General features: G+C 40.2%; 1 protein-coding gene across 1 annotated transcript; it reads left to right on the plus strand.

The window, feature by feature from the left end:
- Nucleotides 1–9,166: 9,166 nt before the first annotated feature.
- On the plus strand, nt 9,167–26,702 carry LOC115415973 (neuropilin-1a-like). Its single transcript, XM_030129653.1, has 3 exons — nt 9,167–9,409; nt 10,221–10,391; nt 25,921–26,702. The coding sequence occupies exons 1-3, from the start codon at nt 9,277–9,279 to the stop codon at nt 26,088–26,090; spliced, it is 474 nt and encodes a 157-aa protein (XP_029985513.1). The 5' UTR covers nt 9,167–9,276; the 3' UTR covers nt 26,091–26,702.
- Nucleotides 26,703–27,056: the final 354 nt, after the last annotated feature.

Consider the following 27,056-nt stretch of genomic DNA (forward strand, 5'->3'; position numbering starts at 1 on the left):
GAATAGAACAGAACAGAATAGAATAGAATAGAATAGAATAGAACAGAATAGAATAGAACAGAACAGAATAGAATAGAACAGAATAGAATAGAATAGAATAGAATAGAACAGAATAGAATAGAACAGAACAGAATAGAATAGAACAGAATAGAATAGAATAGAATAGAATAGAACAGAACAGAATAGAACAGAATAGAATAGAATAGAACAGAACAGAATAGAATAGAATAGAACAGAACAGAATAGAACAGAATAGAATAGAATAGAACAGAACAGAATAGAATAGAATAGAATAGAATAGAATAGAACAGAACAGAACAGAATAGATAGAATAGAATAGAATAGAATAAAATAGAACAGAACAGAACAGAACAGAATAGAATAGAACAGAACAGAACAGAATAGATAGAATAGAATAGAATAGAACAGAATAGAATAGAATAGAACAGAACAGAATAGATAGAATAGAATAGAATAGAATAAAATAGAATAGAACAGAACAGAATAGAATAGAACAGAACAGAATAGATAGAATAGAATAAAATAGAATAGAATAGATAGAATAGAATAGAATAGAATAGAACAGAATAGAATAGAATAGAATAGAATAGAATAGAATAGAACAGAACAGAACAGATAGAATAGAATAGAATAGAATAGAATAGAATAGAATAGAATAGAATAGAATAGAATAGAACAGAATAGAATAGAATAGAACAGAACAGAACAGAACAGATAGAATAGAATAGAATAGAATAGAATAGAATAGAATAGAATAGAATAGAACAGAATAGATAGACTAGAATAGAATAGAATAGAACAGAACAGAACAGAATAGATAGAATAGAATAGAATAGAATAGAATAGAATAGAATAGAATAGAATAGAATAGAATAGAATAGAATAGAATAGAATAGAATAGAACAGTAGTCATGCATCAGAAGGTTCAGTTCTTCAGTGAGTGTTTTAAATGAACTGGTTCTAATGTGTGAACGGGTTCCAAACGGTGGTGCATGGAGGAGGACTCCTGTTGTGGTTCACAGACACCAGGAGCTGTTTTAACACTAGCAGGTGTTAAACATATGAGTGAAGATGGAACAGTGTAAACATCAGTGTGAAATGATGCAGAACAAACGCAGCGTTTGTCAGGTTTTCCATTTATGTGTGACTTTTATCACATTACACTGAACACAAACACAAAAGGATGAATGGAGGGGTTAGAGAGTAAAAGGAGTGAATAGAAGAGTGGAATTATGATGAAGAGGAGGAGGAGGAGGAGAGGAGGAGGAGGAGAAGAGGAGGAGGAGGAGAGGAGGAGGAGGAGGAGGAGGAAAGGAGGAGGAGGAGGAAGAGGAGGAGAGGAGGAGGAGGAGAGGAGGAGGAGGAGAAGAGGAGAAGGAGGAGAGGAGGAGGAGGAGGAAAGGAGGAGGAGGAGGAAGAGGAGGAGGAGGAGAGGAGGAGGAGGAGGAGGAGGAAAGGAGGAGGAGGAGGAAGAGGAGGAGAGGAGGAGGAGGAGAAGAGGAGAAGGAGGAGAAGAGGAGAAGGAGGAGAGGAGGAGGAGGAGGAAAGGAGGAGGAGGAGGAAGAGGAGGAGGAGGAGAGGAGGAGGAGGAGGAAGAGGAGGAGGCTCTGATGGGGGCGGGGCCACAGCAGCACTGTTATGTTGGACGTGTCCCAGTGGGAGGGGCTTCCCTTTATTGGACCAGACTCTGATGAATGAGTCCACCTGGTGACCACTGTGAGGTCCACCTGCTGACCAGGTGACCACTGTGAGGTCCACCTGCTGACCAGGTGACCACTGTGAGGTCCACCTGCTGACCAGGTGACCACTGTGAGGTCCTCCTGCTGACCAGGTGACCAGTGTGTGAGGTCCTCCTGCTGACCAGGTGACCACTGTGAGGTCCTCCTGCTGACCAGGTGACCAGTGTGTGAGATCCACCTGCTGACCAGGTGACCACTGTGAGGTCCTCCTGCTGACCAGGTGACCAGTGTGTGAGGTCCACCTGCTGACCAGGTGACCACTGTGAGGTCCACCTGCTGACCAGGTGACCAGTGTGCTAGGTCCTCCTGCTGACCAGGTGACCACTGTGAGGTCCTCCTGCTGACCAGGTGACCACTGTGAGGTCCTCCTGCTGACCAGGTGACCAGTGTGTGAGATCCACCTGCTGACCAGGTGACCACTGTGAGGTCCTCCTGCTGACCAGGTGACCAGTGTGTGAGGTCCTCCTGCTGACCAGGTGACCAGTGTGTGAGGTCCTCCTGCTGACCAGGTGACCACTGTGAGGTCCTCCTGCTGACCAGGTGACCAGTGTGTGAGGTCCACCTGCTGACCAGGTGACCAGTGTGTGAGGTCCTCCTGCTGACCAGGTGACCACTGTGAGGTCCTCCTGCTGACCAGGTGACCAGTGTGTGAGGTCCTCCTGCTGACCAGGTGACCAGTGTGCGAGGTCCTCCTGCTGACCAGGTGACCAGTGTGCGAGGTCCTCCTGCTGACCAGGTGACCAGTGTGCGAGGTCCTCCTGCTGACCAGGTGACCAGTGTGTGAGGTCCTCCTGCTGACCAGGTGACCAGTGTGCGAGGTCCTCCTGCTGACCAGGTGACCAGTGTGCGAGGTCCTCCTGCTGACCAGGTGACCAGTGTGTGAGGTCCTCCTGCTGACCAGGTGACCACTGTGAGGTCCTCCTGCTGACCAGGTGACCAGTGTGCGAGGTCCTCCTGCTGACCAGGTGACCAGTGTGCGAGGTCCTCCTGCTGACCAGGTGACCAGTGTGCGAGGTCCTCCTGCTGACCAGGTGACCAGTGTGTGAGGTCCTCCTGCTGACCAGGTGACCACTGTGAGGTCCTCCTGCTGACCAGGTGACCAGTGTGTGAGGTCCTCCTGCTGACCAGGTGACCACTGTGAGGTCCTCCTGCTGACCAGGTGACCAGTGTGTGAGGTCCTCCTGCTGACCAGGTGACCACTGTGAGGTCCTCCTGCTGACCAGGTGACAGATGTGGTGTGTATATTTGTTCCAGTTCCAGTCAGTGCAGACCAGCTGCTGCTCTTTAACCCTTTCATGCATGAACCATAAGAGCCTCAATCAGGAGTTTTTTCCTGAGAGTTTTTATTCCTCGAGGCATTAAAAAAACACTGGGATTGAAATTGTTTTTATGAGCCTATTTTTCATGAAGTTACAAAAGTGTCCACTCAGCTGCACACCATGCATTACATTTTTGAAGCAAAGAAACGTATTTACTGATAAACTGTGAAAACCATGAAATAAAAACAGTTTTACTGCAGCTAATCTGATGTTTCCTCACATTTGAACACACACTAAAGGCAGATTTATGAGTACAGCACAATTCACACACAGGCCAATTCAGTGTTTACAAAAATGGAAAAGAGACAAGTTCAAAACACACCATCACAATTAAAACAGAATCAATAAAACATAAATAATAATCAATTCAAACAAAGTCAAAGGTCAGAGGTCAGACAGAACCTTTCAGTTGTTCTATGCATAGTTTAACAGCTGTTTTCAGCCTGGACTCAAACACCGACACAGTTCAGGTCTGTGATGTCAGCAGAAGGAAGGAAGGAAGGAAGGAAGGAAGGAAGGAAAGAATGAATGAAAAAATTAATGAAAGAATGAATGAAGGAAGGAAGGAAGGAAAGAATGAAGGAATGAAGGAATGAATGACTGAAGGAATGAAGGAAGGAATGAAAGAATGAAGGAAGGAATGAAGGAATGAATGAATGAAGGAATGAATGACTGAAAGAATGAAGGAAGGAATGAAAGAATGAAGGAATGAATGAAGGAATGAATGAAGGAATGAAATCTTTATTTGGAACATGTCGACAGTGAAATCAAAACAAAAATCAACCAACAAAATATAAGTACTGGTACAGAAATGACTGATAAGCAAACAAACAAACAAACAAACAAATAAATAAATAATAGTAAATCAATAAATACTACTACTACTACTACTACTACTACTAATAATAATAATAATAATAATAATAATAACAACAACAACAACAGTACTAGTATAATAATGTCACACCTCCTTTTTCCTGTGTACACTAATATGATCATACCCAGTTATAACTTTTCCTACCAATTATTAATAAAACAAAAAAAGAACAGAAACAAAAACAAAAACAAAACAAACAAAAACAAACAAACAAAAACACCTCTACATATCATATAAATACATATAATATTCTATATTGTCCTATACAGTAATAATATATTCGTATGTCCATACATAAACTAGCTACTATCAGCACATATGTGTCAAAGCCCCACTAGGACCAAACAAGTCTGGTTCAACTGACAGAACTAATACTTCTGTTTTTTATTTATTTTATTTAACCTTTATTTAACCAGGAAAAGGATCCCACTGAGATTAAGAACCTCTTTTTCAAGGGAGTCCTGGCCAAGAGACAGCATGAAACACAACCCATAGTTACAACATACAATTAACCCCTACAGTTAAACAATAATTTACAGGACAATTCAACCTGTGAAAAACACCTGCAAGTCATTGACTTCTTCTCCAGCACTTCGACCATTGACTGTTACCATTTATTATCAGTAACTTTATCTGGTTTTAATTTTTTTTTTTTTTTTTTTTACAGTATTAAAGTTTAAATTAACAGTTTAATCTCATAAATAGAAAAGAAATATTTGTAAAATTATGATACAATTGCAAATCTATTTTAACTGTATTTTTCTGTGGCAAAAGAAAAAATTTCTTTTAAAAAATGGAAATTTTATGGTTCTTCACAGTTCCAGTTTTTTCCTGTTATTTTCCATTTGACATGTAAAATCCCAGTCTGTTTTTGTCATTTCATTGATATTTTCCTGGATCTTAAAAATACAGGAAAAATCTGTCAAATAAACAGTGAAAATTCTGTTAGATTTTTTTACAGTGTAGCCAACAGTATGATTGATTTAACTATCTACAAAACGATATTAAACTCGAACAAGAAATGATTAAATTATGGAACTGAAACAAGAAAATGTTTAGAATTCTGCCTTTTTTTCTCAGAACTCTGACTTTAATTTCAGAATTCTGACTTTTTTCTCATAATAATAATAAGAACTATTTATTGGACCTTATTTTATTTATTTACTTTTTTTTCCCAGTGGCTTTAATCCTCTTCTGTACTTTCTGATATTGGGTTTTAATCACACGTGTCTTTACTTCAAAAATTAAGTGCATGGACATTTTTGTAACTCCATGAAAAAAAAATTGATCACATTGTTTTGTTTTGTTTTTTTCATGTGTATGGAGGAATGAAAACACTCAAGAAAAAAATCTTTACTGAGGTTCATGATTCATGTATGAAAGGCTTCATATGTGGGGTGTTTGTTTAATGTAGACGTGCATCCTTTGTGTAGTTTGAGATTCGACAAACAGACAAAAGACTGAACCGACTTTACATCTTAAACGTCAGGACAGAGACCTGGCGGGAACCCTAAAAAACCAACATAACAAAATAATATCAAATAAATAAATGAAAGCGTCAAACTCAAACTGTCACAGAAGGAGAAACCAGCGCAACGGGAATGGAGGAGAAGGGAACGACATGGAGTCCGATGATTTGGGATAAAGCTGATTCTGAACCAGCTGGTCTGAGGTGAACGAGTTCCAACACATTTGGAGTCAACGAAATGAAAACAACTGAACAGATTTGAGCATTTAATGGGAGGAATGGCCTCTGGTGTAGACACAGATCTGAGGTCTGATACTGATGCTCATTATTCTACTGGATCACAGAACAATCTAATTACTTTTCAGATTCAGATTTTGTCCTGCTGTTTCCATGGCGACAGAATGCGTTTATCTGAAGCGTCGGACGCAGACTCATTCTGCCTGTTTGAGTTTACGAGGGCGTGGACACCGTCTGTTTGTCTGTTGTGTGGTTCTGGGGAAACCCAGGAAAACCAACGACTAAAAACAGACCTGCTCACATCTGTCCTGTCATTATGAGGTAATCAGAGTACTGTCAGAATACTCAGGCAGTACTTTGATGGAATTAGATTTGATCTGGGAGTAACAGGACATTTTATTCAAATGGAAAACCGTTCGTCTGTTTGGGTGAACCCACTGCTCTGGTCTGCAGTGTTCAGTTCAAGGCAGAACCCAGACTCATGTGGGACCCTGTCCTCCTGCGGGGTCCCTGCAGATCCTTTAACCCTTTCATGCAGGAATTAGGAGAACATTAATGGAGACTTTTTTTTTTTTCCCCAGTGTTTTTATTCCTCTGTAGGCATGAAAAAAAAAAGAAACATTTTTATGAACCTATTTTTCACAGAGTTACAAAAATATCCACTCAGTTGGACACAATGTGTTTAAGTTTATAAGCAAAGAAACATGTGTTTACTGAAATACTGCATGAAAACTATGAAATAAAAACATGTTTAATGCACTAATCTGATGCTTTCTCACATTTTAACATCCCTGCATGGAGGTAGTATGCAAAAAAAACAAACCTTTTGGTTTAAAAAATACAAAACAGTTCATTACAGTCTAATGACAATTATCATTTTTTTTAAACTCAAACATGTGAGTGCAGATCAGGTTTATCTAGAACAGTTCCAGTACTGGTCTGAACGTCAGTGGATGGGGTGATGCATAAGAGTCCACTGTGGTGGCCGACAGGGAACGGAAACAACAAAACCATCAATACGCAAGAGACCAGCTTCGACCAGCTGACCACTGGAGTGACCATTATGCATGAAAGGGTTGGGGGGGGGGGGGTACATGGTGCAGACCAGTGATGTCCCAATCTGGATTTTTTGCTTCCAATCTGATCCGATTTTTTGGGAGGGGATTACTTTTGCCGATATTGATCCAATACCGATCCGATATGGACTTGATTTAAATATGGAGTCATTACGTCTAGTTTATTATTCTATTATTTGACTAGAGATCCCAGCTGGACTGAACATGGAACCTGAACCAAAACAACTAGGACACCTTTGACTGAAGAACTTCAGTAGAATTTTTGTACTTTCCAAATTCATACTGTGGGACAAATAAAAACCGTTCCCAGACTGATCCAAACCATTCCCAGACTGATCCAAACCGTTCCCAGACTGATCCGAACTGTTCCCAGACTGATCCGAACCGTTCCCAGACTGATCCGAACCCTTCCCAGACTGATCCGAACTGTTCCCAGACTGATCCGAACTGTTCCCAGACTGATCCGAACTGTTCCCAGACTGATCCGAACTGTTCCCAGACTGATCCGAACTGTTCCCAGACTGATCCGAACTGTTCCCAGACTGATCCGAACCGTTCCCAGACTGGTCAGTGTTGGAGCTTTGACTTTGGAGTGCTGCTTCAGTGTCGGCTGTTCGTCTTTCAGACAGCTGAAGCTCATTGTCGCTTACATCAAAAAAACTGTCAGGTTATTTCAGCATAAACTGGTCGCTCCGTTCCTGTTTCAGAAAGTGCTCAGTGACCTTCTCGTACACAGCAGGCGTCTTTTCCAGGCAGTGGTTGTGTGTTCTTTCCAGGTCAGTACATGAACCGTTCATTTGGTGGTGGTTCCTCTCTGGGTTTCACCGCAGAATGTGTGACAGTATTAAACTCACTGATCATCGTATGCTTTGTGCTGGTGTAGGATGGTCTCCTTGGTCGGCTGAGTCACTGGCGTAGTTTAAGTCTGTTCTAGGTCTGCTCCATCCGACCTTCTGACCTACATCAGCTGGAGAACCACAGACACTTCTAATCTTCATTCTCAGGATCTTTTCTTTTTGTCTGTTCCTAAAGTTAGAACTGAAGAGGGGAACAGGCCTTAGGTTTGTGGTTCCATTCACCTGGAACGAACTACCAAAAGACCTGAAACTGAAGGATCTGGTTTCACTGGAGACTTTTAAGAGGATGTTGTACGACTTAGACACATCTGTCTGCAGACGTTTCACCAGATGCACTTTGTCTTCATCTCATCGGCACTTTTTGCAAAGTTGACTTTGGAAGGTTTGACCTGACTGTGTTCTCATGTGTTGAAAAGTTGTTTTCATTTTATGTGTGAAAGTTTGTGTCTGTAACTATTTAATGAACTGCTGCCCGTCTGGGCCAGGACACTGTTGGAAAAGAGATTTTTAATCTCACTGAGGTTTTCCTGGTTAAATAAAGGTAAAATAAATAAAATAAAAACTGAACTCTGTCAAGTGAAGGACTACTGTACTTTCCAGACTATAAGCCACACCCACCCCGTCTCCAACGTCTCACCATTGATTCATTGATGCCAAGCTTAAATGCAGCAGCTCTGTGTCCTTCTTCATCAGCTGGATCGATCATTAGCCCAGAGAACATAAATTAGCCACATCATTTTAGAGCCGCGGGTTCATAGTGTGGAAAAAAGTAGCGGCTTATAGACCGGAAAGTACAGTATGTCTGAAAACAGCTGTCAGTCAAACAGGATTCAGCCTTCGGACCCATCCTCCAATCAGCACACAGAAGCTCAGCGTCCGGCCCGGCCGAGCTCCGCCCACGGCTCCGTTCACCCCCAGAGACGCCAAGCGTCCGGGGGTGGGACGACAGGTGTGATGTGTCCAGTGCTGGTCCAGTCTGTAGTGGTTTTAAAGCAGTTCCACTCAGTCCCATTGAAGTGCATGGACGCTGAGCGTCTACGGACAAATGCACTGAGCAGAGATGGAATGAACAAACACAGACACGGGAATGGAGGAGAAGTGAACAACATCCAGTCCACTGATCTGGGATCAAACTGATTCTGAACCAACTGGTCTGAGAGATGAACGTGTTCCAACACATTTGGAGTCAATGAAATGAAAACAACTGAACAGATTTGAGCATTTAATGGGAGTCATTTTAGAGGCAGAGGAGCTTCACCTGCAGTCGGACACAAACACCTGTGGAATGGTTGTTCTGTTGATAATGTTCCTGAGGGTCTTCACCACCTTCTGTTTCTTTTTTCTTCTCCCAGTCTTTTCTCTCTCTTTCTTCTCCTTCCCCCTGTTCTTTCATGTCAGGTTCTTCATCATGTGGTTCAACAAATCAAATCAAAAGGGTCTCATATCCTCTTTTTTCAGAGTAGATCTGTTCAGCTCCTGCAGACCACACCACCGTTCTGCTGTTAGGATGACGGACAAGACAAGTTCAAAACAAACAGAATCAGTGTTCTTGAATCCAAACGCTGACGCTGTGCCGTCTTTCTGCAGGTCCGGAATGTTCCAGGAACTTCACGGCTCCCCGGGGCGTCATTAAGACCCCCGGCTTCCCAGAGAAGTACCCCAACAACCTGGACTGCACCTTCATGATCTTCGCCCCCAAGATGTCGGAGATCGTGGTGGAGTTCGACAGCTTCGACATGGAGCCGGACACCACGCCGCCGCCGGGCGCCCTCTGCCGATACGACTGGCTGGAGATCTGGGACGGCTTCCCTGCAGGTAGGGGGGGGGGGTTACACCCACTCTCTGGATGTCTGTAGTTTCTGTATTTGTCTGTTTTTTCAATGTGTGAAAAAAATTGAAATTCTTTCAATAAAAAGAGAATTTAAAAAAAAAAAAAAAAAAAAGGAAAAGGGACAAGTGACTTTTTTAACTGTAGTTTAAAGGAGGCGGGACATCAGAACGTCTTTTTTTTATATATATGAATTTTTTTTTTTTTTTTTTTTTTAATATTTGGGTATACAAGACATATACATTTGGAACAAACATCAAGATGTCTAAAAGAAAAAGCATTTGAACAAATAAATGTAAAAAATGCATAGATTTAAAGACACAAAGCAGAATAGACAAATAATAGTATAAAAAAACAAAATATCTAAAATAAATAAATAAATACATCACAGAGTTCAGTCTATTTGAAAGAATTCTTTATAAATTGCCAGGTGCTCATGCTTTTTTTGTTAAAGATAAATTCTAATTATTTTATATATTTTTCAAATTCCATCAGAAAGATTTTAACATTTGGGAGTGTTTTTCATCAGAACATCTTTAACATTTGTCTGTGCACTGTAAGAAAAAAAAACACCAGAAAAATGGTATTATTCCGGCAGCAGGAGTACCAAAAAAATACTGTTAAATAACGGAAAATAACCATGTCATAAAAATACGGTAATTTTCCATAATTAAAATACAGTTTTTTGCCCTAACTTTACATGAGATTTTGCTTTTTTTTTACTTTTTAATGTTTAATTAAGAATATTTATTTTTATTTATTTTATTTTATTTATTGTCCTGCCGCCCCCCCCCCCAGTGGGTCCTCACATCGGCAGATACTGTGGACAGTCGTCTCCTGGTCGGGTCATCTCCTACACCGGCATCCTGTCCATGACCATCACCACCGACAACGCCATCGCCAAAGAGGGCTTCTCTGCCAACTACACCATCCGAGAGAGGAGCCTCCCCCCCGGACACACCGACCAGGGTGAGCACATGGGGTGAGGGGTGGGGGGGGGGGGGGGGGGGTGAGGAGGAGGGGAGGGGCGGGTCCTGAGTGTGGACAGTGGATGGGACAGGGGATGAGTTGGTATTTTCACTGTCACCAACTTGGTTTTTGGAGCCAGAAGTGATCATATTTGGACAAGTGGGTGGAGTTAAAAAATATCAGGGCTGAGAAGCACCAAACCAAACCAACTCCACCCCCATCTTTGACCAGCGTCTCCAGCTCCTCAGTGGTGGAAGTATCTGTGTTCTGTCCTTTTTTTTTTCTTTTTAATTGAAAATTGAAAATATTTGCGTATACAAGACATATAAGTTTTGAACAAACATCAAGATGTCAAAAAGAAAAAGCATTTGAACAAATAGATTTAAAAAATGTATAGATTTAAAGACACAAAGCAGAATAGACAAATAATAGTATAAAAAAAACCTATCTAACAAAAATAAATAAATAAATACATCAGGGAGTTCAGTCTATTTTAAAGAATTCTTTATAAATTGCTATTTTTATACAGATATAAAAATAGAATACAAACAGAATCAGTATATATATAGAAGACATTTTCAACAATTCATACACAAAAAAAAGAAATAAATAAATACATAAAAAATTATTTGTCTTCTAAAATTTCATTAAATGTCAGATGATACGTTAAATATCTTATCATAGTTATCAAGAAATGTCCTTTTTTTTATTATTATCATTAACAAGGGCTAATGATTTATAAAGTGAGTTAAGTTCAATGAAAAAATGAAGAAAGGTTGGTGTGGAGGCTGAAAATTTTTGCTTATGAATGAAATATGATCCCAATAAAATAAACAAAATTAACTAAATACTGCAAACATTTGTTCTCATTTTCATAATAACACAGAACATCCTTCAGGGAAAACCAGTATGGCAGGTTCACCTGGATGAAGATGTTAGAAGACAAGTTAGACCCAAATTACTTTGTGGCGTTCCATTAAAAAAATGAATGGTTTAATCAAACTCCTGTTCTTTCAGGTTCCACATTCAGCCCAGTTTGATCTGCAGTGGACCCAACCAGTCAAATAAGAACAGAAGAACCCAGAAATAATGACAACTGACCATTTTTAGTGCAAAAAATAATATTAAATGATGAAACTATTTCTGTCCAAAACAAAAAATATGTGAATAACTGGGAAAAAACGGACATTTCTTCAGATAAATCAGTGTCATTTTCTCAGTCTTCTTCCTCCACTTCTCATTAGTCCATGTGCATTCTGGATCAGATCTCCAAAGACACTAAACACTGAGGAACAGGAAGAAAAGAGTTCAAACTGGACTGAATTTAATACAGACATTTCAGGTTGGACACATTTGTTCAGGTTAGTCACAGTTTATTGGTACAGGAGAGTTTGGAAATGGAAAGAGTTTCACAATTTAATGGGATTTTTTTGCTCTAAAACAGACAGAAATTTGAAGTTGTTAATTAAAGATTTTTTGCTTAATTCAAGATTTGTTTTTTTCACTTAATTGAAGATTTGTTTTTTTCTTACCTAACTGAAGATTTTTTTTTCATAATTCAACTTTTTTTTTTACTCAATTGAAGATTTTTTTTTTTGCTTAATTCAACATTTTTTCCTTAATTCAAGCTAAATTTTTTTTTGCTTAATTCAGTTCAAGACTGTGGAATTTTTGCACTTTGTAAATTCATCCCTTTAGAACCTTTGGCCTCCTTTGGCATTTTGGCGCCCGGTTTGGCCGCATGTTTGACACCCCTGCTTTAGAGGGTCCAGGTGAAGCACATCAGACCAGCTTCATTCAGTCAGGCTGACGTTGGCGCCTCAGTTTCAGGTGTGGTTTTTCTCATGCTTATTCTGCGTCCGTTGGTCGTACATTTAAAGAACATGAGGCCACTCTTGTAAATCTCCTTTGTCTTTATCACAGCCCAGGTTTACTGAACTACTGGTTTTTCTATTAACTGCCCCTCACCCCTCCCCCTCCTCGGGGCAGATGGGAATACCCCTCCTGTTTGACAGGTCTGACCTTTGACCTCTACATTCCCCACTGCAAGAAAGGAAAACAGAAAGAGAATTTCCCCAGAGAAACAAAAAAAGGCTGAGTTTAGAGCTTTTCCTCTGCACTGTGGCATGTTCACCACGGACGCAGGACAGCATTAATGACATCATTAATGACCTCATTAATGACATCATCAGATAAATCATCAGATTTCAGGGCAGAAGACGATGCGACAGGAGCTTTAAGGTCCAGATGTGTGTTTGGTATGTGAGTGGTTTTAACCCCAGACACATGAACTGGTTCTGTTCCTGTTTCCTCATACTGAACCCAGTAGTTTCTACTGTCTGTCCCTTCGTCACCGTCATTTAGCTGCTTTTTTCTGTCATTTTTATTTTGATGGAGTTGATTTGTGTCTTGAGAATAGAATAGAATAGAATAGAATAGAATAGAATAGAATAGAATAGAATAGAATAGAATAGAATGTCTTTATTGTCATTGTACAGGTACAATGAAATTTAAAAAGTGCAATCGTCCTAGGTGCCATAAAAAAAGTATAAATAACGTATATAAAAGAGTCTAAAAAATAAAATATAAAAGAAAAACCCTGATGGCATAAATATCTAAAAAAAAAAATAGCAGCATAAACAAAGAGTGTTCCTGGAAGTCTAAAAGACACAGAAAACCTCCTCATATACTCTGGACAACATTCAGCATTCCACACAGTGAATGAATGAATGAATGAATGAATGAATGAATGAATGTGCGGCTGAGTTCAGTGTGATTATGGCCCTGGGATTAAAACAGTTTTATAGACGGTTTAAAGACAAACATACGTTTGGGTTTTTTTGGTTGTTTTTGGTGAGTTCTGTTCTTTCTGTTCCCTTTTCTCCAGTTTCCAGTTTAAAGAACTTTTCTACAAAGTATTTCCTTTTATTCAGTCTGGGTCTAATATTTTATCAGAACATCTGAGATTAAACGCTGATGCGACTCAGTCCATTTTTCCATCCTCAGTAAATCCATTTCAATCCTACGTTTCAGATGTGAGTTGGATCTTATTTCATATTTCAAACTTTGATCTAAACTGTGATTCTGATCGGACTGTGCAGTTTGACCTACTTTTGGCTCTAATCTTCTTCCGTTTAATGGGACATTTCACACGTACCGTCATCGTCCGCTGTGTTTCCGGCTCTCGGTGGAGCTCTTTTTCTTTATTTTCCTTTTCTTCGTGTTCACACAGTGGTTAAAAGCACGTTGGTGTGGGTTTGACTGCAGGACCTGCTCAGTTTGCATGGAGGGGTGGGCCGTCCCTGCACTCTGGTAACCCCAACCCACTGACCCCCTTGACCCCAGTGACCCCTGTGACCTCCATGACCCCAGTGACCCCTGTTCAGGAATGTGTCTGTCCACAGATGAGTTTATCCAAAGTCCCACTGTGACTTTCAAGGACACTTGGGGAGAACTCAAAGGAAAGTCTGTGGTCTGGAACAAACCTGTAGTGTGTGTTTGGTGTTGGATTCAGAGCCGGTTTGAGTTGAAGTGTTTTAACCCTCAAACAGCCACTGATGACTAGAACCATCTACTGAACTAAAATATTTATTAACTTCGGAACCATTAAACCTATCGATTCGTTGAAATAAGGCTCATCTTCTCCATCATTGATTCTCCAGTCAAACCCATGGAGCTGGAGCAGTGACAGTGGATGGACACACTGGGGTTATGTTCAGTTCATGAATAAAATTAACAAGAACTTTACAAATCTGACATAACATTAAAAATAAGCAAAAAAATGTAACCAAAATGAAGTAAAAGTCAAACAAACCCAGTGTTCAGAACTCAGAGCTCCTCCTTCACCCTGAACTCTGTGCATGTGTGGATCCACTCTGTCTGTTTAAATCCAACAGTTTCCAGGTTGTTCCATACACACAAACAGTTGAATCTGGTCCCAGTCATGTGTCTGTCCAATTAGATTCAATTCACATCAATATTAGCTGAGTTCTAATTTTAAATGTGTGGGAAATGGGATTTTCAGTGTTCAGTGTAAATGTCCACAGAGTCCACATTCCACAGTGGATGTGGACAATTTAGTTCCACATACAAGAGACTGTTCTAAGCTACAGGTGGATCCAACTGGAGGAGAATCGGAGTCATTTGGAATTTTGGATGAATTTTGGAAAATGTCTCAATGATGACAGATGGAAAACTGTAGATGTTGTGACCTTGCTGTGACCTTGAACTTTGTCCTACTGGGACCAAAATGGACTGGGCTGGTCCCAGGGCCTAGGCCTATCTGTGGGGAAGATCTGGGAAAGATGGGTGGAAGAGTTTTACACTAAAGATGAACAAACAAACAAACAAACAAACACACAAACACACAAAGCAAAGTGATCACAATACCTCCTGGAGGAGGGAATAAGCAACAAAATTAACAAAATCAACCAAAATGATCAATAAAGTTAACAAAAATTAATAATAAATCAACAAAATAATAAGTACCATGGACAAAATAACCCACAAATGGAATAAATTTGAAAAAAAACAACCCTAATAAACCCATGCAGTTGGATCAGTGCCAGTGGATGGACACACTGGGTTTGTGTTCAGTTCAGGACAGACTGGACTGAAAAACACACTGTTTATTCAGTTTGATCTGTTTCTGATCGAAGAACCATCAACTGTAATCTGAGCTGGAATGAACATCTACAGGATCAGAGAATTAAATATAAGAAAACACAGGATTTACACTGAACAGAATGTAAAATACAGAGGATAATATTAGAATACACAGTGATGAAACCCTGAAGAAAGGCTCTTAAAAAGACAACAAACTGTGTTTGACAGTTAATTCATACAAACTAAGGAAAAATACACCAAGAAAAACAGACAAATGTTTGAACCAAACTTCAGTATCAGACAGGGTTCTAAACTCCGGTTCTGTCAGGTTCCACATTCAGTCTGATCTGATCTGCAGTGGACCCAACCAGGAACAGAAGAACAGAAGAACCCAGAAAGAATGACAACTGACAATTTAGGTCTGTGTTTTACTGCAAAGACCCCCATTAGATTATGAAAATACTTACTTTCATAAACTATCCAAACAAAAAAATGTAAATAACCTGAAAAAAATGAAATTTGTAGTGTAATGTTCTCAGTCTTCTTCCTCCACTTCTCATTAGTCCATGTGCATTCTGGATCAGATCTCCAAAGACACTAAACACTGAGGAACAGGAAGAAAAGAGTTCAAACTGGACTGAATTTAATACAGACATTTCAGGTTGGACACATTTGTTCAGGTTAGTCACATTTTATTGGTACAGGAGAGTTTGGAAATGGAAAGAGTTTCACAATTTAATGGGATTTTTTTCACTAAAACAAAGACAAACATTTGCAGTTGTCATTATTTACAGACATAATGTCATATTATTGTTCCATCAAACCCAGTAGTAAATCTGCAGTGGTTCTTTTGTGTGGGTTCTTCTGCTGTTCTTATTGGACTGTAGATCAGATTGGTCTGGATGTGGAACCCACACTAACATGAGTTCCACAGCCTGGACTGTGGAATTTAGACACTGTGTACATTCATCTCAGGGGTGGGACTGGAACCTTGTTGGTCAGGTTTAGGTCCAGGACCATCATGTACATAAAACCATGGAGGTCACTGTGGTCACATTTGCACTTTTCCAATTCCATATGTACAACTGTCAAAATATTTGCACTGCTAAATTCTGTATATCTTTTTTTTTTTTTTTTTTTGTTTTTTTTTTACAAATAGTCCTAGTTACACCTCTGTCTTCTGTTTTTTCTGATGTAAACAGTGTGCCTTCTACTGGCTTTTGTTGTGCCTTGTAATTTCTGCACTAAGTTGGAGAGCTCTGCCTCAGTACAATGTACAATGACAATAAAGAGATTCTGCTTCTGATTGTCACTGTGACTGGAGTTAAAGCTGAATATTAGATTTACTGCAGCTGTCCATTCTGTTGGAAATCCATTCATCTGTTGATTATTTTCTTCAGTTCGATTTGATTAAATGATTATTTAAATAGGTGGAAAAAAATAATAGTAACTCAGACCAACTGAACATGGAACTAACATCCAACTGGGGGTGTGGCCTGGACTCATGTGCGCCACAATAAGGGTCCGTGTGAAACACAACAGTGGAACCAAAGTTTAACAGCAGAGACATGAAGGAAACCAAGGACCAATGGAACGGAATCAGGTTTTTATCAGTTTGAATGAATTAATCCAGTTCTGTCAAACTCATGTTCTGTCAGGTTCCACATTCAGTCTGATCTGATCTGCAGTGGACCCAACCAGTCCAGTAATAACAGAATAATATACAAATAATGACAACTGCAAACTTTTATCTGTGTTTTAGTGCAAAAAAAGACAAATTAAACAATGAAAAGGTTTGCATCTACAAACTCTCCTTTCAAACAATGTGAAAAACATCAACAAACTGAACTTTCTTAAGAAAGCCAATTGCAATTTTCCCAATATTCTGTCTGAGTTTATCATTTAAACGTGTAAATTACAAAACGTACAGATCCCAGTGGATCAACAAACACACAAAACATTTAAGAACAGGCAGAATATTGTTCCAATTACACTTCAGACATTTCAGAATGTTCATATTTGTTCAGCTTATTTGTGTTTTTGTGAAATGTTAGTTTGTTTTAGTGTAAATACAGTATACTGGACCCTTTGGAGGGTCAGACTGGACCCTTTGGAGGGTCAGAGTTGGCCCCTGGACATGCATGACGTCCACATTTATGGACACATAGTTTAAGCTCACGTTTCAGAGGGTTATAAGGCAATATTCTCCAAACCACACAGGGGCAATTTCTATAAACCCACAGCAATACACTGAAAAAAGTATCCTCTTAGTTTTAGAATTTTGACCGCTCTGTGATCTTATAAAGTAAACCTCCTAAGACCCAGCTATGGGTTTTCTGTCCTAACCCCCTCACTGTGAATAACCAAAAAAATTCCATTTTTTAAAAGAAATGTTTTTCTTTTTTCACAGAAAAATACAGTTAAAATACTTTTGCAAATGTATCATAATTTCACAAACATTTCTTTTCTATTTATGAGATTAAACTGTTAATTTAAAGTTTAATACTGTAAAAAAAAAAAATAATAATAATAAAACCAGATAAAATTACTGACAATTAACCATAACAGAAGTATTAGTTCTGTCAGTTGAACCAGACTTGTTTGTTAATTGACAAATATCTTGTGTACATTGTAAAAAAAAAAAATCTGTAATTTAACAGAATTTTCACTGTTTATTTGACAGATTTTTCCTGTATTTTCAAGATACAGGAAAATATCAATGAAATGACAAAAACAGACTGTGATTTTACATGTAAGTTGAACCAGACTTGTTTGTTCATTGACAAATATCTTGTGTAATTACAGGAGGTTTCACAACAAAACTGTTGAATAAATGTATTTTTGTGAATGTATAACATGTATAAGCACTGATAAACTGTCCAAATACAGTTTTTATCAGTGGATTGGACAACTGAGTCTCACTGAAAATTATTTATTTATATATATATTTATAGGGAATTGGATTGTTTTAATACATGTACAGGGTGGGGAAGCAAAATGTACACTATTTTGAGGCAGGGATTGAAAGACAGTGTATGACCAATTAGTTTATTGAAAGTCATGAGAATTTATTTGCCACAAGAAAATGTCCATAATAGAAAATGTTTTATTCTATGTGTCCTCCTTCTTTCTCAATAACTGCCTTCACACACTTCCTGAAACTTGCGCAAGTGTTCCTCAAATATTGGGGTGACAACTTCTCCCATTCTTCTTTAATAGTATCTTCCAGACTTTCTGGTAATAGTTTTGCTCATAGTCATTCTCTTCTTTCCATTCTAAACAGTCTTTATGGACACTCCAACTATTTTGGAAATCTCCTTTGGTGTGACGAGTGCATTCAGCAAATCACACACTCTTTGACGTTTGCTTTCCTGATTACTCATATGGGCAAAAGTTTGTGAAAAGGTATGGATAATAGTGTTAGGTATGATTATGACATCAGTATATGTTTGGGTTCAAAACAACTGACGTAGTGTCTGCTGAGAAAAAACAACTAAATGTTCAGTGTACATTTGGCTTCCCCACCCTGTAAATATTCTTTATTAAACATTAAAAAGTCAAAAAATATGCAAAATCTCATGTAAAGTTAGGGCAAAAAACTGTATTTGAATGATGGAAAATGACCATATTTTTATGAGATGGTTATTTTCTGTTATTTTACAGGATTTTTCGGCGCCCCTGCTGCCGGAATAATACTGTTTTTTTTACGGGGCTGTGTGTGTCTGTCACATCCAGTTTCTGTGTTTTCTGCAGCAGTAGAACCTTCTCTGAAGTCCACGGCAGATTTATGAGTTTCTGGAAACTGTCCAGTTAACAACTACCGACCATGACACAGATCAGGAGGAGCAGGTTTTTTAGTGACGCTGCAGGAAAACTTTCTCCAACTCATTTATTAGTGGAACTGTGTGGATGTGGGGTTGGTTTGAGCCCCCCCCATACAGTACACAAACCCCCCCCTTCCTTCCCAGAACCCCCTGCTGTGACCGAGCGGACGCTGAGTTTGTCCAAAAGTTCTGCAGAAGCTGTTTGAACAGAAGCAGAGCTGTGTCCGCCCACACACACACACCACTGAGCTGATCTACATTCAACACACTGACACCCAGGCGTCCAACATGAGGCCTGGGGCCCACATCCAGCCCACCACACACTGGAAGAAGAAAAAACAGACAAGAACTGTATTATTCCAGCAGCAGGGGCGCCGAAAAAATACTGTTAAATAACAGAAAATAACCATCTCATTAAAATACACTCATTTTCCATCATTCAAATACAGTTTTTTGCCCTAACTTTACATGACATTTTGCATATTTTTTGACTTTTTAATGTTTAATAAAGAATGTTTACATGTATTAAAACAATCCAATTCCCTATAAATATATATATAAATAATTTTCAGTGAGACTCAGTTGTCCAATCCACTGAAAAAAACTGTATTTGGACAGTTTATCAGTGCTTATACATGTTATACATTCACAAAAATACATTTATTCAACATTTTTGTTGTGAAACCTCCTGTAATTACACAAGATATTTGTTAATTAACAAACAAGTCTGGTTCAACTGACAGAACTAATACTTCTGTTACAGTTAACTGTCTGGAATTTTATCTGGTTTTATTATTTTTTTTACAATATTAAACTTTAAATTAACAGTTTAATCTCATAAATAGAAAATAAATGTTTGTGAAATTACGATACATTTGCAAATGTATTTGAACTGTATTTTTCTGTGAAAAAAGAAAAAATTCTTCAAAAAAAAAAGGTAAATTTTCTGTTTCTTCACAGTTCCAGTTTTTTCGTGTTATTTTCCATTTGACATGTAAAATCACAGTCTGTTTTTGTCATTTCATTGATATTTCCTGTATCTGAAAAATACAGGAACAATCTGTAAAAAAAAAAAAAAAAAAAAAAAAACAGTGAAAATTCTGTTAAATTACAGATTTTTTTTGGGTGAAGGGTCCAGTGCGGTCCGTAGGATGAATTAGTGAAATGCAAAAATTACACTGAAGATACGAACAGTCAAAGATGTGAAGATCATTTTAGGTCAGTTCAATCTGAAGTGGGTCACACCAGTAAAATACTATCATAACAACCTATAAATGATGAAAAACACCAATTTTTGTCTTTGTTTTAGTGTAAAAAAAGTAAAATTACACAAAAAATCTTTATATCTACAGACTAGCCTTTTACACAAAATGTGAATAACCTGAATAAATATGAAAAATATGAAATGTCTTAAGATACGTATGTAGAATTGTACCAATATTCTGCCTGTTACTAAATGTTGTATTTGTAGATCCACTGTGATCTGTACATTGTGATGCACATGTATAAATGACAAACTGAGGCAGAATATTGTTAAAATTACACTTATTTTTTTGAAGAATTTTCAGGTTGTTCATATTTGATCGTGTTATGTTCAAGTACAGTTCATAGATGTAAACATTTTCATTACAGAATTGGACTTTTTTCACTCAAAAACAGAGAAAACTTTGGTGTTGACATTATTTATCAGTTCTTAACCTATTATTTATGTTATTTTATTAGTTAAAATCATTTTAATTCAGGTTCCACATACAGACACATTAGATCTCAGTTGGTCACATCAGTAAAATAGGATCAAAATAACCCATAAATAATAACAACTGCAGATTTTTATCTTTTTTTTTTAGTGTAAAACAGTAAAATTACATGAAAATGTTTACATTAACAAACTCCTTTTACAAAAAGTGTTCATTGTTGGAAACATTTGATCAAATGTCAGTAGATGACAGCCCACAGCACAGACAACAGGCCTGGAGGGAAATATGAATGAGGCTGAAACTGAACACACACCTGAGTCACACCAATGTGAACGTTAAACAAAGACCGAAATAAGAATATAAAGGGTCCTTCTGGCCAACGCTCAGACAGAAGTTTGTGTTATTTTCAAGTGAATGAACCATGTTTGTCTCACATGGACCTTTGTGTCCTTTCATGATGGATTCCTATTGGTTGTTTTTTTTTTTTTTACACATTATGACATCATCCTCCGTCAGCCATCGGCCATGACCACATCCAGCAGGGCTGTCACACATGCGTCCCCCAAAGGTTCTAATCCGGCCGCTGGGATGAATTTACAAAGCGCAAAAATTCCACAGTCTTGAATTGAATTAAGCAAAAAAAAAAAAAACTTTAGCTTGAATTCAGGAAAAAATGTTGAATTAAGCAAAAAAAAAAAAAAAAAAAAATCTTCAATTAAGTAAAAAAAAAATCTTGAATTAAGCCAAAAAAAAAAAAAAAAAAAAAATTGAATTAAACCAAAAAAAAATCTTGAATTAATAACTTCAAATTTTGTCTTTGTTTTAGTGCAAAAAATAACATTAAATTATGAAAATGTTGACATTTACGAACTATCCTGTAACAATTAAATGTGAAAAACCTGAAGAAATATGAACAACCTGAAATGTCTTAAGAGAAGTAAATGTAATTTCACCAATGTTTTACCTGTTACTAAAGCTTTTGTGTATTTGTAATTGTAAAGTGAGTTGTGATGCACCATGTGGAAATGAGAAACTGATCAACTGAGGCAGAATATTGTTAAAATGGCATTTGTTTTTCTAAAGACAATTCAAGTTGTTCATGTTATTCAGATTTTTAAAGACACGTTGTGGGTGTAAACATGATCATAACGTCATGTTCCTTTTTCCTCTGTTCTCATTGTACTGGTGCGCTCCACTTCAGATCACACTGGGCTAATGTGGAACTGAACGAACAGGAGTTTGACAGAACAGAACTGAGCGGACAGATCTGTGGGAGGACCTGGGACCAGCTGTTTCTGGGTCCAAATGAAGGGTTCGACAGGTGATGGGAGGAGTCAGCTGTTTAAAACACCACCTTTTCTAACAAACCACGCCCCCTTTCAGTGTTGGAGCTGGTAAATATAAGTTTATAGTGTGTCCTGAGGGCAGACGTTCCACTGGTTTAATGTTTAACAGTAGTTGAACACAAAGATGGAGGTTTGTCTACAGAAGGCGTGGCTCACAATTCAACAGCTGTGCTTCACATAAAAGGCAGACAGATCAAATCAAATTAAAGTTTAAGCCAACAGAATCGTCCAGGTGCAAACACTTCTGACCGGTGACAGTGGAAGGACACAGTAGCTTTAACAGCAGAACCCTGGAGCAGAAGCAGGTCCATTCAAAGTTTCTCCTGGAACTCTGTATGAACTGCCCTTTTCTGTGATGACATGCCATGGATTTTCATCTGAGGCGTCTGTTCCAAAGATGATAAACCACGAGAATTATCCTGGATGTGGTCATGGCCGATGGCTGACGGAGGATGATGTCATAATGTGTAAAAAAAACAAAAAAAACAACAACCAGCCAATAGGAATCCATCATGAAAGGACACAGAGATCCATGTGAGACAAACATGGTTCATCCATCCATCCATCCATTCTCTTCCGCTTATCCGGGGCCGGGTCGCGGGGGTAACAGTCTAAGCAGGGATGCCCAGACTTCCCTCTCCCCAGACTCCTCCTCCAGCTCTTCCGGGGGGATCCCGAGGCGTTCCCAGGCCAGCCCAGAGACATAGTCTCTCCAACGTGTCCTGGGTCTTCCCCGAGGTCTCCTCCCGGTGGGACATGCCCGGAACACCTCCCCAGGGAGGCGTCCAGGAGGCATCCGAAACAGATGCCCGAGCCACCTCAGCTGGCCCCTCTCGACGCGGAGGAGCAGCAGCTCTACTCCGAGCTCCTCCCTGGTGACTGAGCTCCTCACCCTATCCCTAAGGGTGCGCCCAGCCACCCGACGGAGGAAACTCATTCGACCGCTTGTATCCGGGATCTTGTCCTTTCGGTCATGACCCAAAGCTCATGACCATAGGTGAGGGTAGGAACGTAGATTGACCGGTAAATCCAGAGCTTCGCCTCTCGGCTCAGCTCCTTCTTTACCACAACCGACCGGTACAGCGACTGCATCACTGCAGACGCTGCACCAATCCGTCTGTCAATCTCACGCTCCATCCTTCCCTCACTCGTGAACAAGACCCCGAGATACTTAAACTCCTCCACTTGGGGCAAAGACTCCCCACCGACCCGGAGAGGGCAAACCACCTTTTTCCGGTCAAGAACCATGGCCTCGGATTTGGAGGTGCTGATCCTCATCCCGCTCGCTTCACACTCGGCTGCAAACCGCCCCAGTGCACGCTGAAGGTCCAGGTTCGATGAGGCCAACAGGACAACATCATCTGCAAAAAGCAGAGATGAAATCCTGTGGTCCCCAAACCGGACCCCCTCCGGCCCTTGGCTGCGCCTAGAAATTCTGTCCATAAAAATTATGAACAGAACCGGTGACAAAGGGCAGCCCTGCCGGAGTCCAACATGCACCTGGAACAGGTCTGACTTACTGCCGGCAATGCGAACCAGGCTCCTGCTTCGGTCATACAAGGACCGGACTGCCCTTAGCAAAGGGCCCCGGACCCCATACTCCCGAAGCACCCCCCACAAGATACCACGAGGGACACGGTCGAACGCCTTCTCCAGATCCACAAAACACATGTGGACTGGTTGGGCGAACTCCCATGAACCCTCGAGCACCCGATGGAGAGTATAGAGCTGGTCCAGCGTTCCACGACCAGGACGAAAACCGCATTGTTCCTCCTGGATCCAGGTTCGACTATCGGTCGGATCCTCCTCTCCAGTACCCTGGAATAGACTTTCCCCGGGAGGCTGAGGAGTGTGATCCCCCTATAGTTGGAGCACATCCTCCGGTCCCCTTTCTTAAAAAGGGGAACCACCACCCCGGTCTGCCAATCCAGAGGTACTGTCCCCGACCGCCACGCAATGTTACAGAGACGTGTCAACCAAGACAGTCCCTGCACATCCAGAGACTTAAGGTACTCAGGGCGAATCTCATCCACCCCCGGTGCCCTGCCACCGAGGAGTTTGCCAACCACCTCGGTGACTTCAGCTTGGGTGATGGATGAGTCCACCTCTGAGACCTCAGCCTCTGCTTCTTCTATGGAAGACGTGGCAGTGGGATTGAGGAGATCCTCGAAGTATTCCTTCCACCGTCCGACAACATCCCCAGTCGAGGTCAGCAGCTCCCCACTTCCACTGTAAACAGTGTTGGTGGCGCACTGCTTTCCCCTCCTGAGGCGCCGGATGGTTTGCCAGAATTTCCTCGAGGCCGACCGATAGTCCTCCTCCATGGCCTCCCCAAACTCCACCCAGACCCGAGTTTTTTGCCTCCACAACCGCCTGGCTGCAGCTCGCTTGGCCTTCCGTACCCATCAGCTGCCTCGGGAGTCCCACGGGCCAACAAGGCCCGATAAGACTCCTTCTTCAGCTTGACGGCATCCCTTACTTCCGGGGTCCACCACCGGGTTCGGGGATTGCCGCCACGACAGCACCGGAGACCTTGCGACCACAGCTCCGAGCAGCCGCTTCGACAATGGAGGTGGAGAACATGGTCCACTCGACTCATGTCCCCAGCCTCCCCTGGGATCTGGGAGAAGCTCTCCCGGAGGTGGGAGTTGAAGACCACACTGACATCGGGTTCCGCCAGATGTTCCCAACAGACCCTCACAACACGTTTGGGCCTGCCGAGTCGGTCCGGTTTCCTCCTTCGCCAGCGGATCCAACTCACCACCAGGTGGTGATCGGTTGACAGCTCTGCCCCTCTCTTGAAACATGGTTCATTCACTTAAAAATAATACGAACTTCTGTCTGAGCGTTGGCCACACGGACCCTTTTTATTCTTATTTCTTCCTTTGTGTAGTTTACGTTCACATTGGTGTGACTCAGGTGTGTGTTCAGTTTCAGCCTCATTCATAAATCCCTCCAGGTCTGGTGTCTGTGCTGTGGGCTGTCATCTACTGACATTTGATCAAATGTTTCCTTCAGCCAAACCCACCTTTATCCTCCTCAGACCCAGCTGTGGGTTTTCTGTCCACATCTGTGGACAAGACTTTCACAACTTTATACAAAAAAAACAAAACTGTCCACCACAAAGGACAACACATCAGATTTTCAAAACTGCATCTGAAAAGGGAAGTCTATGTGTGTCGCACATTTCAGCAACACACAGGACATGAAACACAACGACAGGGAGAAAGAAACACATTTCAAACATTATAAATAAACATGTAAAAGGGGATTAAAACTGCACGTAAGAAAACAACATAAAACCCAAAAATATAAACACACACACACACACACACACACACACATATGAAAGTAAGAGCTGCAGTGCAGAGTCTGGAAAGAGGATCTGAAATGTCAAAAGTCAGAAGCCTTTTAGTCAAGGCAGCAGTGAACAGGTGAGTCTGGAACCAGAACCAGAACCCAGTGAACAGGTGAGTCTGGAACCAGAACCAGAACCCAGTGAACAGGTGAGTCTGGAAGCAGAACCAGAACCCAGTGAACAGGTGAGTCTGGAACCAGAACCAGAACCCAGTGTACAGGTGAGTCTGGAACCAGAACCAGAACCCAGTGAACAGGTGAGTCTGGAAGCAGAACTGAACAGAACTCAGACTCTCAGATCTCAGACCTGATATTTTCTGGTCGTTTGTTCCAGATCTACAGAACATAGAAACTGAACGCTGATTCTCCAGGTTTAGTTCTGACTTTGGAACCAGAGCAGACCTGCACCAGACCACCTGAGTGGACTGGATGGGTCAGACTGGACTAGAATAAACTGTTGCCTCATGATGTTTCCAGTATGGGCACTGATTTAATAAAACACAACAGAAGCTGGTACTGCTGACACTCCCTGGGTCTGAGGAGGTTCAGTGTCCTGTGTGTCCTCCTGTCCCCTCTGGTGTTTGTCCACAGAAGGAGCGGTCTGAACACTCGTCCCTCTGTCCTGTCTTTTATCCTAGTTTTCATTCCCAGTTTCCACTCCTTCCTGCTGCTCGTTAACTCTTGCTGTTGTTGTGTTCAGACTTTGCCTGTCTGGAGCCTCTGGGGATGGAGTCTGGAGACATCAGCTCAGATCAGATCAGCGCTTCGTCCCAGTACAACTCCAACGGTCGCCTGAACGCTCACAGCCTCAACTACAGGAGAACGGGTGGACGCCGTCGGACGACACCGTCAGGGAGTGGATTCAGGTAAACCTGTCACAATTTGTATCTGTTTTAGTTTGTAAACACACAATACAGTTTCAGTTAGTTATGTTTTTTTTCCTTTAATTATAGTTTTTATTTATTTCAGTTAAGGAAAATGTTGTTTCCATTCTAGTTTTGGTCATTTGGTTCGTTTGCGTTAACGATAATAACCTTGGTGTGGTGGTCCACAAAGGCCTCGGTTCCTCTGAGACGCTCCTCACATCTGGACTGAATATTGTTCAGTCGTTCGTTCACTTTTCTGTGCGCGTCATCTGGACCAGAACGCAAACAGTACAAACACATCCTTTATTTAGAGGAAGACGCCTCTGATGACACTTCTATTATTTAGCAGAAGGTTGGACTGTAAATATGTACAAATGCACAAGACAAGAGGTTATCTGGAACACTGCTCTGTTTTTGTGTTATTATTTATTCTATTTATTTTTATAAATCTGGTATTTGTTCCTGCTCTCGTGCATTTGTAGCGTTTATAGCGTGGTTAACCCCTTACTGCCGAAATTCATTTACAATTCTAAATAAATAAATGAACAGTGTTGGTTCTGTGATGCAGAGGCTACATTAAGTTCGTTTGAATATAAGACATATAATAGTAATAATGATGAACAAAAAAAATTAATGAATAAATAAGTAATTTAAATAATTAAAATAATAAATAATAAATAAATAATGAATAAAGAAATAAAGAAATAAAGAAATGAATGAATGAATAAATAAATAAACAGTGTTGTTGCTGTGATGCAGAGGCTACATTAAATTCATTTGAATATAACACATATAATTAAAAAAAAATTACAAAAATAAAGAAATGAAAAATAAAATTCAAAAAAATAAGAATAAAATACAAAAAATAAAATTATATATATATATATATATATATATATATATATATATATATATATATATATATATATATATATATATATATATATATGTTTAAAACACATATAATGAC

Source organism: Sphaeramia orbicularis, unplaced genomic scaffold, assembly GCF_902148855.1.
Source record: "Sphaeramia orbicularis unplaced genomic scaffold, fSphaOr1.1, whole genome shotgun sequence".
Classification (NCBI taxonomy): domain Eukaryota; kingdom Metazoa; phylum Chordata; class Actinopteri; order Kurtiformes; family Apogonidae; genus Sphaeramia; species Sphaeramia orbicularis.